The following is a 14,449-nucleotide window of genomic DNA, read 5'->3' on the forward strand; positions in this document are numbered from 1 at the left end:
CTGCCAGATGCATGGGCGGCGAATCCAAGTGCAATTTTTTGCGTGCTTTTCCCCTTAAGTAATTTGTTGGATATGTAGCATTTGAAGACTACATAATGGTGCAAAAATCACCTGAGAAGTGCCTCTTTGTTGTTTTCTTGTTTTACTTGAATAATTTTGTGCTATGGTGGCTCAGGTCATTTAAAATGTCCTGGTCTAATCCTGATCTCTGTGAAATTTGCTGAGGGCATTTCTGTGAACTGTGTATAGGAGCCCAGGGTGCATAGATTTTAAATGTAGAGCAAAATGTATGTGGGTGATGTGAGGAAAGAAAGTGGTGATAATGAGATCATCTGGAACTTGCTACCTGTGATGAAGCAGGATCAATTGGGGCTTTCAGAAGTTGGCACTTCAGTGAGAATATTTTGAGGAGTAATGAGAAATGAGCAAGACTGATGGACAGTTTCTGTCCTGGAACGAGCACAGACAGTGGCCTTCTTGCCATAACAATTCTGTGTTTGTGTATCTGACATTAGAGGCTTGCGAATAATGTTTCCTCAGAATTCATTGACAATATTTCAGTACTGCAGATAAAATGTTTAAAGTTAGAGGCTCATTTTAAAGCAACAGAAAATAATGGTTGTTAAATGATGGTTTTCTGAATAGTCAGGATACGAAAGGTTGTGGGGAGAGGCAGGGGAGTGGGGCCGAGTAGAAGAATGGACCAACTCGTGATGGAAGGGTGGAGCAGACTCGAAAGTGCCAAATGGTCAACTTCTGCTCCTATATCTTGTGGTTTTAATGATTTTAAATAATTTGCCTTCAATGTACAAGAAATGAACACTGCAAAGAAATGACGTCTCATTGCTATAATTCCACTAAATATGCTTTTTTAAATTTAACATTCACGTTTGTCTCCTTTTCATGTTCACTCAATTTTTGTTCTTTTTATCTAGTGCTTGCTTTGTCATAAAGAGAAGGGAAATGAAGAAACATCTCCATATTTGCAGTGAGATCCATCGTTGAAACCTTGTCCACTATTTCTTCAAAGATTATCCTGGAAAATGTACATGTATTGTTGGTAGTGTCACTGGATTTTTAGCTGCATAGGAAATGCTAATTTCTGCCATCTTGTTGCTGCCTACATTTAGCTTGAGCGATCATAGGTGTGAGCTACATTTATTTATTTTCAATAGTTGTAGTTTCCCCAGTGACATCATGTATCTCAAGAGTTTTGTTGTTAATTATATATTAAAAAAAAGGATGTGGGCATGTTTATTTGGGTAACTCTACCTTGTTACTTATGTAACCTCTGCTCTATTGATGGTCACTGCGTCCAGAAATTGCCTGCATGTTTTCTGCTCTCCCTTGAAAAATCTCCCAGTATCCAGTAGTAAATATTAGTTATAAAACTGAAAAAGTTGTTCATCTGAAAATGAAATGTTGGTAAATGTGTTTGGGCTGGAGCTCAAATGAAGGGGTCCAGTTGAAATGTCAATTGCTTTTTCTCTTGGATGCTGAAGGACATTGACCTTTTGTTTTCTTTTACCTTCAACTATTTGTAACTAGTGATAAGTAAGTCAGCTGTGGAATAGCCTCTGCTGGAGCTCTTTTAAATGAATGTAAATGCCAACCTCATCTTAAATCTGCAAATTTCAGAGACTTAGCAGGAATGCCGATGGATATTGTGCTACCTGGTAGTTATATCACATTTACTTCCTTCAGCTGATTTGCTTCTCTGATTTATTAGTTATGTAGATATTTCAATTTTGCTGGGAATAAGCCGAGCTTTTGCCTGATTCCTTTACAAAATAGAATAACAAGATAAGGTGTCATTCCAGTGAAAATTTGGGATGTAACTTCAATATTGCTAATAATGTCATTTAATGTTTGAATTACTCTCAACATGGGGGGTCCTTTTAAACAATTTTAGATTGTGTTGGATAGATGTATCCAATTTACCAGTGGATGTGTTTTCTTAATTTGTAAATTACATTATGGTTTGGATTGATTCCCCAATAAAGTCGATAGACAAATTTTGGTTTGTGTTGAGATGTGGAGATCTGCCAGGTTGGGTTAAAAAGAACAGAGTATGCACTTTTTATAATTGTGTTCATTTGCTTCTAAAGTTAAAACATTTATTTATGACGATCTTAGGGCATGGATTGAAACATGAAATTATGACGTTATTGCTATTAGTAAGACTCGGTTGCAAGAGGGGAAAGACTGGGAACTTAATGTTCTGGGGTTCTGATGTTTCAGGCATGATCTGGGGGAAGGATGAAAGGGGGAGGAATGGCATTGCTAGTCAGGGAAAATATCAGCTGTGTAAAGTCACGGCAGCACTGTGGACTCGCCTACAGAGGCCATTTGGTGGAATTGAGCAATGGGAAAGGTGTAACCACACTGATAGAGTTGTCAGAGAGAATTGGAGGAGCAAATCTGTAGAGGGAGAGCAGACCAATGGTAAGAAGAAGAAAGCTGTGGTAGTAGGGATTTTAACTTGACAAATATTGACTGGTTCTCCCACACTGTGAAAGGGCTGGGAATTTGTCAAATGTGTTCAGGAAAGTTTTCTAAATCAATATAAAGATGTACCAACAAGAGAGGATGCATTATTTGATCTCCTATTAGGGAAAAAGATGGGTCAGATGATGTGTGTGTGAGCATTCTGGGTCCAGTGACCATAATGTCATTAGCTTCAAGTTAATTATGGCAAAGGATAAGTCTGGTCCTCTTTTAGGGATTCTGAAATGGAGGAAGGCAAATTTTGAGGAAATGAGAAAGGATCGAGGAAAAATGTATTGGGATAAGTTGTGTGTTCATTAAGTAGAAATCCTTCAAAGGTGAAACTTTGAGAGTGCAGAGTTTGCATGTTCCTTCCAGGATTAAAGGCAAAGTTAACAGGCAGAGGGAACCTTGGTTTTCAAGGGATTTTGGCAATCTGGTTAAGAAGAGGGAGATGTACAGCAAGTATAGACAACAAGGAGCTCATGAAGTACTTGAAGAGTACAGAAAATGCAAGAAAATATTCAAGAAGGAAATCAGAAAGGCAAAAAGAACACGAGGTTGTTCTGGCAGATAATGTGAAGGTAAACCCACTATATTGACTACAAGTACATCAAAGAGTTGAAGGATAGTAAGAGACAAAATTGGTCCCCTAGAGGGATCAGAGTGGTCATCTATGTGTGGAACATCATGTAATAGGGGAGATCTTAAACAGGTTTTTTTGCATCAGTATTTACTCAGAAAACTGACATAGTGTATAAGGAAGGAAGGGAAACAAGCAGAAGAGTCATTGAACAGATGGAGATTAAAGAGGAGGAGGAGGTGCTTGCTGCCTTACAGCAAATAAAGGTGGATAAAACACCTAGGCTGGACATGATATTCCCTCAGACTTTGAAGGAGATTAGTGTAGAAATTTCAGGGGCCTTGGCTATGGGTGAAGTGCCATAAGATTGGAGGGTAGCTCGTGTTTTAAAAAATAGGCTCCCAATATAAACCAGTATAGCAGCCCACGAACTAAGTTGTGACCCGGCTCACAAAATGGCCGGTGAATGTGGTGATCATGAGGGCCCCACAGGGACCACAACCATCATCCCACATGACCTGCATGGTGGGAACACCAGCCAGTCAGAGGCAAGCGCTGTGATGACATCACTCCTGTCATCAGAGTCAGGGAGTGAATATAAACAGGGGTGGCAGAGCAATAAATCAGTCTTTGACCTCGACTCGACCGTTGTTCTTACTCCACAGTTTGCGTAGCACACATGCCACATTGATGACCCCAACAGGACCAATGGGGCAGTTGGACCTGAAGATAATGGACCCAGCAGCTCTCCACGCAGTCTCATTGAAGCTACCAACGTTTTGGGCGTTGCAACCACACATGTGGTTCAAACAGGCCGAGGCCCAGTTCCATCTTCAACAGATCACTGCAGATGACACCCTCTAGTACTACATAGTGACCTTGCTCAACCAGGACACGCCAGCGAGGGTCATTGATTTCCAACAGCAGCCTCTGGAGCAAGGCAAATACAGTGCCCTCAAAGAGCCACTGTGACAAGATCAAACCAGAAACTACAAAGAAGGCAGATCACACAGGGGTAAAGATGAACAATTACTTTATTAACAAAAATTCACCTTCAAACTTTAATTCAAAATCCCCCCTTTTATAACAATGCCCACTGGTTACTATGTAAATTTCTATAACAGTGTTAAACCATCCTCAACATCCATTGGAGCGCTCACACCCCTAACGTCGAGGTACTCGAGATGGCAGAGGTCGACAGCATCGAGTCCACGCTGCTGAAGATCCAGCTGCGCTGGATGGGTCACGTCTCCAGAATGGAGGACCATCGCCTTCCCAAGATCGTATTATATGGCGAGCTCTCCACTGGCCACCGTGACAGAGGTGCACCAAAGAAAAGGTACAAGGACTGCCTAAAGAAATCTCTTGGTGCCTGCCACATTGACCACCGCCAGTGGGCTGATAACGCCTCAAACCGTGCATCTTGGCGCCTCACAGTTTGGCGGGCAGCAGCCTCCTTTGAAGAAGACCGCAGAGCCCACCTCACTGACAAAAGGCAAAGGAGGAAAAACCCAACACCCAACCCCAACCAACCAATTTTCCCTTGCAACCGCTGCAATCGTGTCTGTCTGTCCCGCATCGGACTGGTCAGCCACAAACGAGCCTGCAGCTGACGTGGACTTTTTTACCCCCTCCATAAATCTTCGTCCGCGAAGCCAAGCCAAAGAAAGAAAAAGAAGAAGGTTAAACTAATAAATTCCCCAGCCTAAAATATAACGTTTGTAATTAAAGTCTAAGTTATATTTCCAACCAGCCCACAGAAAAACTTAGACACAAAACTTCGATCTCAACCGAAGCAAAGATCATAAACAAATTTCAGTTTGTCTGGTAAACTGAAGCCAAAAGATCTTTGAGGGAGAGAGAGCACAAAATTCGAAGTTGTCTTGTGTTGCTTGCAGAGAGAGGAACAACTGGCTTGGTCCAGATCCTTCTGGCTGCCTTTGGAATGTTCATCCTTTTTTGAAATGCCCAACATTCTAAACTATCCTCCAGATCATGACTCATGCCCTGGGCCTCCTTCCACTCCACAGCACCACTCAGTGGTGGTTTATCATCCAAGTCCAGAAATTGTTTTTCATTTTCTGCACATGCTCAGTCTGTCTCCCACTCTCAGCAGTCCACCTTCACCATGGCTCTCTAAGGCAAACTCACTTTTTAAACATAAAACTGCACAACATGTAGGCCAATACACAACACAGAACTCTAACACTATTAACCCGCAGTTCTGGGCTATTACAGTGCAAACGCCCCCATCCACCCTCATGAGCGAGATGCTTGTACTTGCCAAGGGGCATAGGTCTTGCCTGCTCTTCGAGCAGATTTACTTCGACCAGCTGAGGATATCCGTTGCATGCCGACAAGGACTTCAGTGACCTGAAGAAAGTTGCAGCTTGGGTGGAGAAAGAAAATGACGCCTCTGTGGAACAGATCACCAAGCTCCAACCCAAACCGGCAGCCTAACAGCAGACAGGCAAGTGGACCCCCCTACCCAACCATATTGCTATTAACAACAATGGGGTGTGGGGGCCCGTTGATGTCACCCATCCGGTGCGTTTTCAGGCAATGCCATGGCCAAACATCTTTAATGGGTGTGGCGGCCAATGTGACAGCCTCCTCCACGTGGGGGACTCTGTCGGGAAGGCAATTCCTTGTGGACACGGGCACCAAAAAAAGTGTCCTCCCCCCTTACCATGGCCTATGACCCCAAGAATGCCAAGCTGGGCCCAGCACTGAGGGCAGTGAACAGCATCTTTTATGGACTTATGGCACCCGCATCATCACCCTACGATTTGCTGGCCACCAATTAAGGTGTCACGGCAGTGGGAGCCGATTTCCTGCGCACCCACTGCCTGCTGATAGACTTGAAAGGGCAGTGTTTGGTGTAAGCCAGAACTTTTCAAATGATGCCCCTGGGGGAAGCCAAACTACTGCCCCCTTCTCCCCATCTCGATGCCGTCATGCTGTCCGACGATGCCTACACACACCCTGGTCGAGATCCCCACAATTGTGGCGCCAAAATTCTCCGCAGAACCAAAGCATGGGGTAAGGCATCATATGTTCACTGAGGGCCCCTGCTCCACACCAGGGTGCGCCACCTCCCCCCCGAAAACTTTAGTAAGGCCTTCGATAAGGTACCACATGGAAGGTTAGTTAGGAAGGTCCAGTCTTTAGGTATAAATTTTGAGATAGTCAAATGGATTGAACATTGGCTGAAAGGGAGAGGCCAGAGAGTGGTAGTGGATAATTGTCTGTCAGGTTGGAGGCCGGTGACCAGTGGTGTGCCTCAAGGATCTGTATTGGGCCCATTGCTGTTCGTTATTTACATTAATGATCTAGATGCTGGGGTGGTGAATTGGATTAGTAAATATGCAGACGATACTAAGATAGGTGGAATAGTGGATAATGAAGAAGGTTTTCAAGGATTGCAGAGGGATTTGGGCTGCTTAGAAAAGTGGGCTGAAAAATGGCAGATGGAATTTAATGCTGATAAGTGTGAGGTGCTTCATTTTGGTAAGAAGAATCAGAACAGGACATACGTGGTAAATGGGAGAGCATTGAGGAATACAGAAGAGCAAAAAGATTTAGGAGTAACGGTACATCGTTCCCTGAAGGTAGAAACTCACGTGAATAGGGTGGTGAAGAAGGCTTTTAGTATGCTGGCCTTTATCAATCATTGCATGGAATATAGGAGTTGGGAGGTGATGTTGAGATTGTATAAGACGTTGGTGCGGCCTAATTTGGAGTTCTGTGTGCAGTTCTGGTCGCCTAATTATAGGAAGGATATAAACAGAGTGGAGAGAGTGCAGAGAAGGTTTACCAGAATGTTACCTGGGTTTAAGCATCTAGAGTATAGGGAGAGATTGGACAGATTAGGTCTTTATTCTTTGGAGCATAGAAGGTTGAGAGGGGATTTGATAGAAGTATTTAAGATTATGAAAGGGATAGACAGAGTGGATGTGGATAGACTATTTCCGTTAAGAGGAGGAAAGATTAAAACAAGAGGACATGAGTTAAGAATTAAGGGGCAGAGGTTTAGAGGTAACATGAGGGGGAACTCTTTACTCAGAGAGTGGTAGCCGTATGGAATGAGCTTCCGGGAGAAATAGTGGCGGTGGAGTCAATTGTATTATTTAAGAAAAGGTTGGACAGGTATATGGATGAGAAGAAGATGGAGGGTTATGGGCATTGTGCAGGGAGGTGGGACTAGAAAGGGGTGTTTGGTTTGGTGCGGACTAGAAGGGCCTAATGGCCTGTTTCCGTGCTGTAATTGTTATGTTATGTTATTGCAAAGAGGAATTTAAAGAAAATGGAGGAGTTGGGGATAGTGTGTGAAGTGCCAATTGATGAAGTAGACAAAGATGATGTGGTCATACAATAATCATGGCTTTTATTAGCAGGAACTCATGGTACAATAATGAAAGACAATAGGTGCATATCCAGTTATATCCAAGGGGAGTGTCCTTAACAGTAGAGATAATGCACAGCTAATGTTAATACAGCAAGGCTCGCCAGAGGGGAGACGGGCAGCTTGGCAGACATTCACCACAGTGTGGCGGTCAGACAGCCCCTGGGCCTCCCTCCTGCACATGGTTCCAAAGGCAGCAGGAGGATGGAGGCAGTGTGGTGATTACTGACGCCTCAACAAGGTCATCACATTGGGCAGATACCCCATGCCCCATAGCAAAGACTTTACCGCCAACTTTCAAGAGGCGTGTGTGTTTTCAAAGGTCGATTTAATGTGGGTTATCATCAAATCCCAGAGCCCCCCAAGGACATACCCAAAACCGCCATAATCACTCCCTTCGGCCTGTTCAAATGCATGAGGATGCCCTTTGGGTTTAAGAATACTGCTGCTCACCTTTTCAGTGGCTGATGGACATGGTGGGCTGGAACCTCCCATTCATATTCATCCACCTGAACGATATACTTATTGCCAGCCATAAACATTCAGAGCACACGGCCCATTTCAGACAACTATTCACCCGCCTGTAGGAGTTTGGGCCGACCATCAACTCCACCAAGTGTCAACTCGGGCAGAAAACAACTGACTTAATTTACATTAATGATCTAGATGAGGGGATTGGATGTAATATCTCCAAATTTGCAGACAACTCTAAGCTAGGAGGGGTTGTGTGCACTGAAGAGGGGGTCAGGAAGCTCCAGTGTGATTTGGATAAATTTGGGGACTGGGCAGATCCATGGCAAATGCACTACAATGTGGATCAATGTGAGGTTATGCACTTTGGTAAAACACACCGGAGGGCAGATTACTATTTGGCAATAGATTGGGAGATGGGGAAGTGCAGAGAGACCAAGGGGTTCTTGTGCACCAGTCACTGAAGGCGAGCATGCAGGTACAGCAGGCGGTTAAAAAGGCAAATGGTATGTTGGCTTCATATCAAGAGGGTTTGAGTATAGGAATAAGGATACCTTACTGCAGCTGTACAGAGCCTTGGTGAGACCCCACCTGGAGTATTGTGTGCAGTTTTGGTCACCTTATCTAAGGAAGGATGTTCTTGCAATGGAGGGAGTGCAGAGGCGATTCACCAGGCTGATACCTGGAATGGCAGGAATGACTTATGAGGAAAGATTGTGCAAATTGGGATTGTACTCGCTGGAGTTTAGAAGATTGAGAGGGGATCTCATAGAGACATTAAATTCTGGCTGGACTGGACAGAATGGATGTGGAAGGGTTGTTTCCAATGGCGGGGGAGTCCAGAACCCGGGGCCATGGTTCAAGGATAATAGGCAAACCATTTAGAACCGAGATGAGGAGGAATTTCTTTACCCAGAGGGTGGTGAATCTATGGAATTCATTGCCACAGAGGGCAGTAGAGGCAGGTTCATTGAATATATTAGAGAGGGAATTAGATATATTTCTTCAGTATAAGGGTATTAAAGGTTACGGAGAGAAGGCGGGGATGGGGTACTGAACTTTAAGATCAGCCATGATCTAATTGAATGGCGGAGCAGGCTCGAAAGGCCGAATGACCTACTCCTGCTCCTATCTTCTATGTTTCTATGACTTCCTGGGGCATCAGATCGACAGGTACGTGGCGAATCTACTGACCTAGAAGGTAGAGGCCTTTCGGCGATTCACGAAACCTTGCACCCTGAAGGGGTTGCAGGAGTTCACTGGTGTGATTAACTTCTACCATTGATTCATACCGTCAGCATCTCGGATAATGCGTCCCTTTTTCGTGCTCATGGCAGGGGAAAAATAAAGTTGCCTGGGTTGAGGAGGCCACGGAGATGTTCGAAAAGGCCTAGGATGCCCTGGCTAATGCCACCCTTCTGGTTCACCTCAGGCCAGAGGCACCCACCACCCTCATGGTGGACACCTCCAGCACAGCGGTTGAAGGGGTCCTCGAATAGCTGATTGACAGGCAATAGCAGCCCCTGGCCTTTTTTAGCAGGTACCTCTGGCCACCAGAACTTAAATACAAAACTTTTGACTGGGAACTATTGGCACTGTGCCTGGCAATCAGGCACTTCCAATACTTTTTGGAAGGCAGACAATTCAAGGCCTTCACAGACTACAAACCACTAACTTTCGCCTTCTACAAAGTGTCTGACCCGTGGTCAGCCAGGAAACACAGGCACCTTTCCTTCATGTCCGAATTCACCACGAACATCCAACAAATTGCTGGCAAGAGCAACATGATGGTTGATAGACTGTCCTGTCGCCCCCGGCAACCAGATGCTCCTCTGCGATGACTCCACTGGCAAACCCCACCCCATCATGTTGGCAGCATGGAGACGCCAAGTCTTTGACGCGGTGCACAACTTGGGGCACCTGGCCATCAGAAACACAGTAAAGATAGTGATCAGCAGGTCCGTGGGCCAAGACCTGCAGCTCTACCAGGCGTCCAAGATACAAATTAACATTAAAGCACCTCCTCAGACTTTTGAGTCCATGTCCACATCAACATCGTGGGGCGACTAAAGGTTTCCCGCGGGATGAGATACCTCATTGCTATGGTTGACCACTCCGTGAGGTGGCTGGTAGCGGTCCCAATGTCCAACGTGACCACAGCGGAGGGCACTAATCAATACCTGGGTGTCCAGATTCTGAGTCCCTGAACATCTCACCTCTGATGGTGGAATGCAGTTTACCTCGGGGCTCTGGACAGCACTAGCCAAACTGTTGGGAACCTAATTTTACCATACCTTGGCAAATCACCCGCAGGTCAACGGGTTGGTGGAGCAGTTCCAGACACTTAAAAGCAGCCCTGATGGCATGGCTCAAGGGGCCTAACTTGGTGGATGAACTGCTTGGGTCCTTCTGGGGATACACATCGCACCAAAAGCGGACTTCAATGCCTCTGCAGCAGAAATGGTCTACGATCCACCTTTGGTAATCCTGGGGGGATTGTTGGCCACTGCCAAGGATCCAGATACCCTTCCAACCCCCCCCCCCCCCAACCACCACGGTTACACTGAAACAGCTGAGGGAAAGACCCCGCCGCATGGCCAGCCCAAATCTTTCGTCCCCAAGAACTTGCATACCTGTGAATGTTTTTGTGTGAAGGGGAGAGCATCGGGCACCCCACCAACAGCCATATGAGGGGCCATACAGAGTCATCGAGCATAATGGATTGGCGCGTGTATTTCACATTTTCGGCAAAGAGGAAACCGTCACCCTTGGCTGCCTGAAACTGACCCAGCCAGTCGAGACTCAGCCCCCAGGAAGCAGAGGTAAGCTACCCAAAGTGGCAATGGGCACTCTGGCCAGTATGGGGTGGCGGGGGGTGGTGGTGTGTAGTGTAGAGTTGCAACCCAGCTCACAAAATGACTAGCGAATGCGACAATTGCAGTGGCTCTGGAGGGGCCAACAGCCATCATCCCACGTGTCCTCTCACACGGTGGGAAACAGCGGGCATGGCACTAAATCAGTCTTCAACCTTGACTCAACTGCATGTGTATCTTTGTTACTCCACACTTTGTGTAGCATGCATTCTACACCAGGTGAGTCTGGTGTCAGTAGTATGTAAATTATTGGAAGGAGTTCTGAGAGATATGTATTTGGACAGCCAAGGGCTGATTAAGGACAGTCTGCATGGCTTTGAGCATGGTACATCATGTTTAACTAATCTTGTAGTTTTTCGAGGAAGTTACCAAGAAGGTAGATGAAGGAAAGGCTGTGGATATTGTCTTCATGGATTTGACAAGGTCCCACGTGGGAGGTTAGTTCAGAAGATTATGACACTTGGTACCCATGGAGAGATTGTAAACTAGATTTGAAATTGGCTGTGTGGGAGAAAGCAGAGGTGGTGGATGGTTGCTTCTCAGACTGGAGGCCGGTGACAAGTGATGTGCTTCAGGGATCCATGTTGGGACCATTGTTGTTAGTTGTGTGGATGATAATGTGGTAAATTGGATCAGCAAGTTTGCTGATAACACAAAAGATAGGAGGTGTTGTGGACAGAAAATTTTTCAAAGCTTGCAGAGGGATCTTGACCAACTGGGAGATTGGACCAAAAAATGGCAGATGGAGTTTAATGCAGACAAGTGTGAGGTGTTGCATTTTGGAAGGGCAAACCAAGTAGGACATACACAGTAAATGGTGGGGCACTGAGGAGAGCAGAGGAGCAAAGAGACCTGGGAAGGTGGTGTCGCAGGTGGACAGGGTTGTAAAGAAAGCTTTTTGGCATCTTGGCCTTTATAAATCAAAGTATTGAGTATAGGAGTTGTGATGCTATGTTAAAGTTACACAAGACATTGGTGAGGCCAAATTTGGAATATTGTGTGTAGTTCTGGTCATCAAACTACAGGAAGGATATTAATAAGATGGAGTTCACAGAAGATTTACTGGGGTGTTGCGGGGTCTTCAGGACTTAAGTTACAGGGAAAGATTAAACAGGTTGGGACTTTATTCCTTGGAGTTAAGAAGAATGAGGGGAGATTTGATAAAGGTTTACAAGTTTATGAGGGGTAGAGACAGAAAGGATTTAGACTGGGGAGATAAATATGAGAGGTTATAGTTTTATGCTGGAAGGGAAAGGTTTAGGGAGAACATTAGGGGAAAGTTCTTCACTCAGCGGATGGCGGGAGTGTGGAATGTGTTGCTAACTGATGTGGCAAATGCGGGCTTGATCATGTGTTTTAAGAATAATTGGATAGATACATGGGTGGGAGAGGTCTGGAGGGTTATGGGATGGGTGCAGGTCAAGGGGACTAGGGAGTTAATGGTTGGCACAGACTAGAAGGGCTGAAGCTTATTTTTATAAGAACTAATAGTCACAAAGTTACGTTATTGTCACTGAAATTATTGTTTATCATTGAAGTGAAAGGAGCAAATGGATACCAATGAATGAAGGGAGGATCCGAGTTGTACCTTTAGGCAGCAAGGAAACAGACCTTACAGCTCAACTCACCATCCTGCCCAATCTGCCAACATGAATTAATTTGACTTGGCTGCATTTTACCCATATCCAAGTAAACTTTCCTATCCATATACCCATCCAAATATCTTCCAAGCATCTGTAGCCTGACAACAGGGTTGTGCATAATACTCCAAATGCAGTCTCACTGGTGTCTTGTATATTGCAACATGACATCCTTGCTCCTGTACTCAGTGCCTTGACCATTGAAGGCAAGCGTGCCAGATTCTGTCTTCATCTCTTGCTCTCTCCTTGGGCCACCACTTTCATGCTTGTGCCTCTTGGTCTCTCTCACTGCCTCACTCCAGAGTCATTGCCATTCATTTTGTGTCCTGTCCTGGTTTAACCTCCCGAAATGCATCACATTGCATTTGTCTGGGTTAGAATCATAGAACACCACAGACCCTTTGGCCCATCTAAGTTAAATTACATTTGCCATTATTTTTCCCAGTTGATACGGATGCTTTCGTACCTTTGGACATGATATTGTGGCAATGCACAACTTGGCCATGATGAATTGGCCCTGCTTGTCACATGTAGTCAACGGGGCAGTCGTGGCAAAGATGGTGCCCCACCTCTTCTTCCAGACCGGACTGGAAGTCGATGTGACACCAGGTGCAGGGTTACCAGGAAAAGCGATGAAGGAAAGGCCATGGATGCTGTCTACAATCCGCACTGCTCAGTCCATGCTCTGCTCTCCCTGCTGCCATCAGGAAACCATATCTTTCCACCACGTTCAGGAAAAATTGCTACCCCTCCACCATCAGATGCCTAAACACCAAACTTATTCAGAGACTCATTGAAGGGACTCTTATTTGGAACATTATTTCCTGGGGACAATAGCAATGACCAGATGGCATCTCTTTAAGTGACAGAAAGTTTAGGGAAATGAATTGTTGGGGGTTTGTGCAATAGGGACATTCAAAAGAATCTTGGATAAGCACATGAATGCAAGAAAAAGACGGGGAGAAAAGAGATTCACAATGGTCAGAAAAACATGGGCTGAAGCTTGTGCAGTAAAGCTTGGATGTTCACTAAAATGTCACCAATAGGAGGATGTGCATAAGGTGGGGGGGGGGGGGGGGGGGTTTATAATGTGCTGGACAATTTTCTTTTATTCCATCGTCAGTGTCTGGACCAGTTGTTGGGCTATAGTGGAAGTAGACAATTGTAGCATATAAGATGCTTCTAACCATGAATGTGAAGGGATATGGATCATGTACAAATGATTGAGTTTGACTTTAACTTGGTCATCGCATTCAGTGCAGACACATCAGTTTCCGTGTTCTACTGTTCTAGGACGGACACCGACCATGACGAGAGAAACTGGACAAATAGATAACAAACATTCTATCATGAAATAAAGCTTACACAAAATGACAATCCTGTCCCATCGCACAGATGCCAAAGGATCTCAATATTTCCTACTCACATCTGTTCTGTCACAAACTGCAAAGATTAGTTATCTGATTTTGAATAATTCTATTTCCTGTTCTGAGAGTAGAATATTTTTGGAGTGAAGGTGAGATGAAGCTGCTGAGATACTTCAAAAAATGGCACAAACTTTAACAAACCGCATAGAATGAGGCATTTGCTACTTGGTTTGCAGGAACACTCAGTTCAGGAGGTCTGGCCCTATCGTTCCCGGCTCATGGAGGCGCCACATTTTTGACGCCATTCATGGCCTATTGCATCCCTCCATTAGGCCAACATTCCTCCTAGAATCTCATAAATTCATCTGGCACAGCCTGAAGAAAGATGTCATTCACTGGGCAAGGATATTCGTGGACAACCAGAAGTCAAAGGTACAAAGGCACGTAAAAGCTCGCTCCAGCCATTCGAACTGCCAAAGCACAGATTCGACCATGTACACACCGATATCTTCAGCCCAATCCCAGTGTCCAGGGGATTCAGATATTTATTTACTATCATCGACAGGTTTACTAGGTGCGGGAGGAGGTGGGAAAACTAGCTCCCGTACCAGCTTCTAGACATG

At 45.1% G+C, this 14,449-nt stretch overlaps 2 protein-coding genes across 3 annotated transcripts in view; one reads left to right on the top strand and one right to left on the bottom strand.

Annotated features, from left to right (window-relative positions):
- Positions 1 to 2,015, top strand: part of LOC138741622 (serine/threonine-protein phosphatase 2A 65 kDa regulatory subunit A alpha isoform) — a 104,533-nt gene extending 102,518 nt beyond the window's left edge. The window contains exon 15 of the mRNA XM_069895974.1: positions 936 to 2,015. Coding sequence (XP_069752075.1) covers positions 936 to 952 — 17 coding nt within the window. The 3' untranslated portion in view covers positions 953 to 2,015. The remainder of the gene's footprint in view (positions 1 to 935) is intronic.
- Positions 1 to 14,449, bottom strand: part of alg9 (ALG9 alpha-1,2-mannosyltransferase) — a 253,304-nt gene that overhangs the window by 4,759 nt on the left and 234,096 nt on the right. The window lies entirely within an intron of this gene.

This window comes from Narcine bancroftii, chromosome 8 (assembly GCF_036971445.1).
Source record: "Narcine bancroftii isolate sNarBan1 chromosome 8, sNarBan1.hap1, whole genome shotgun sequence".
Lineage (NCBI taxonomy): Eukaryota > Metazoa > Chordata > Chondrichthyes > Torpediniformes > Narcinidae > Narcine > Narcine bancroftii.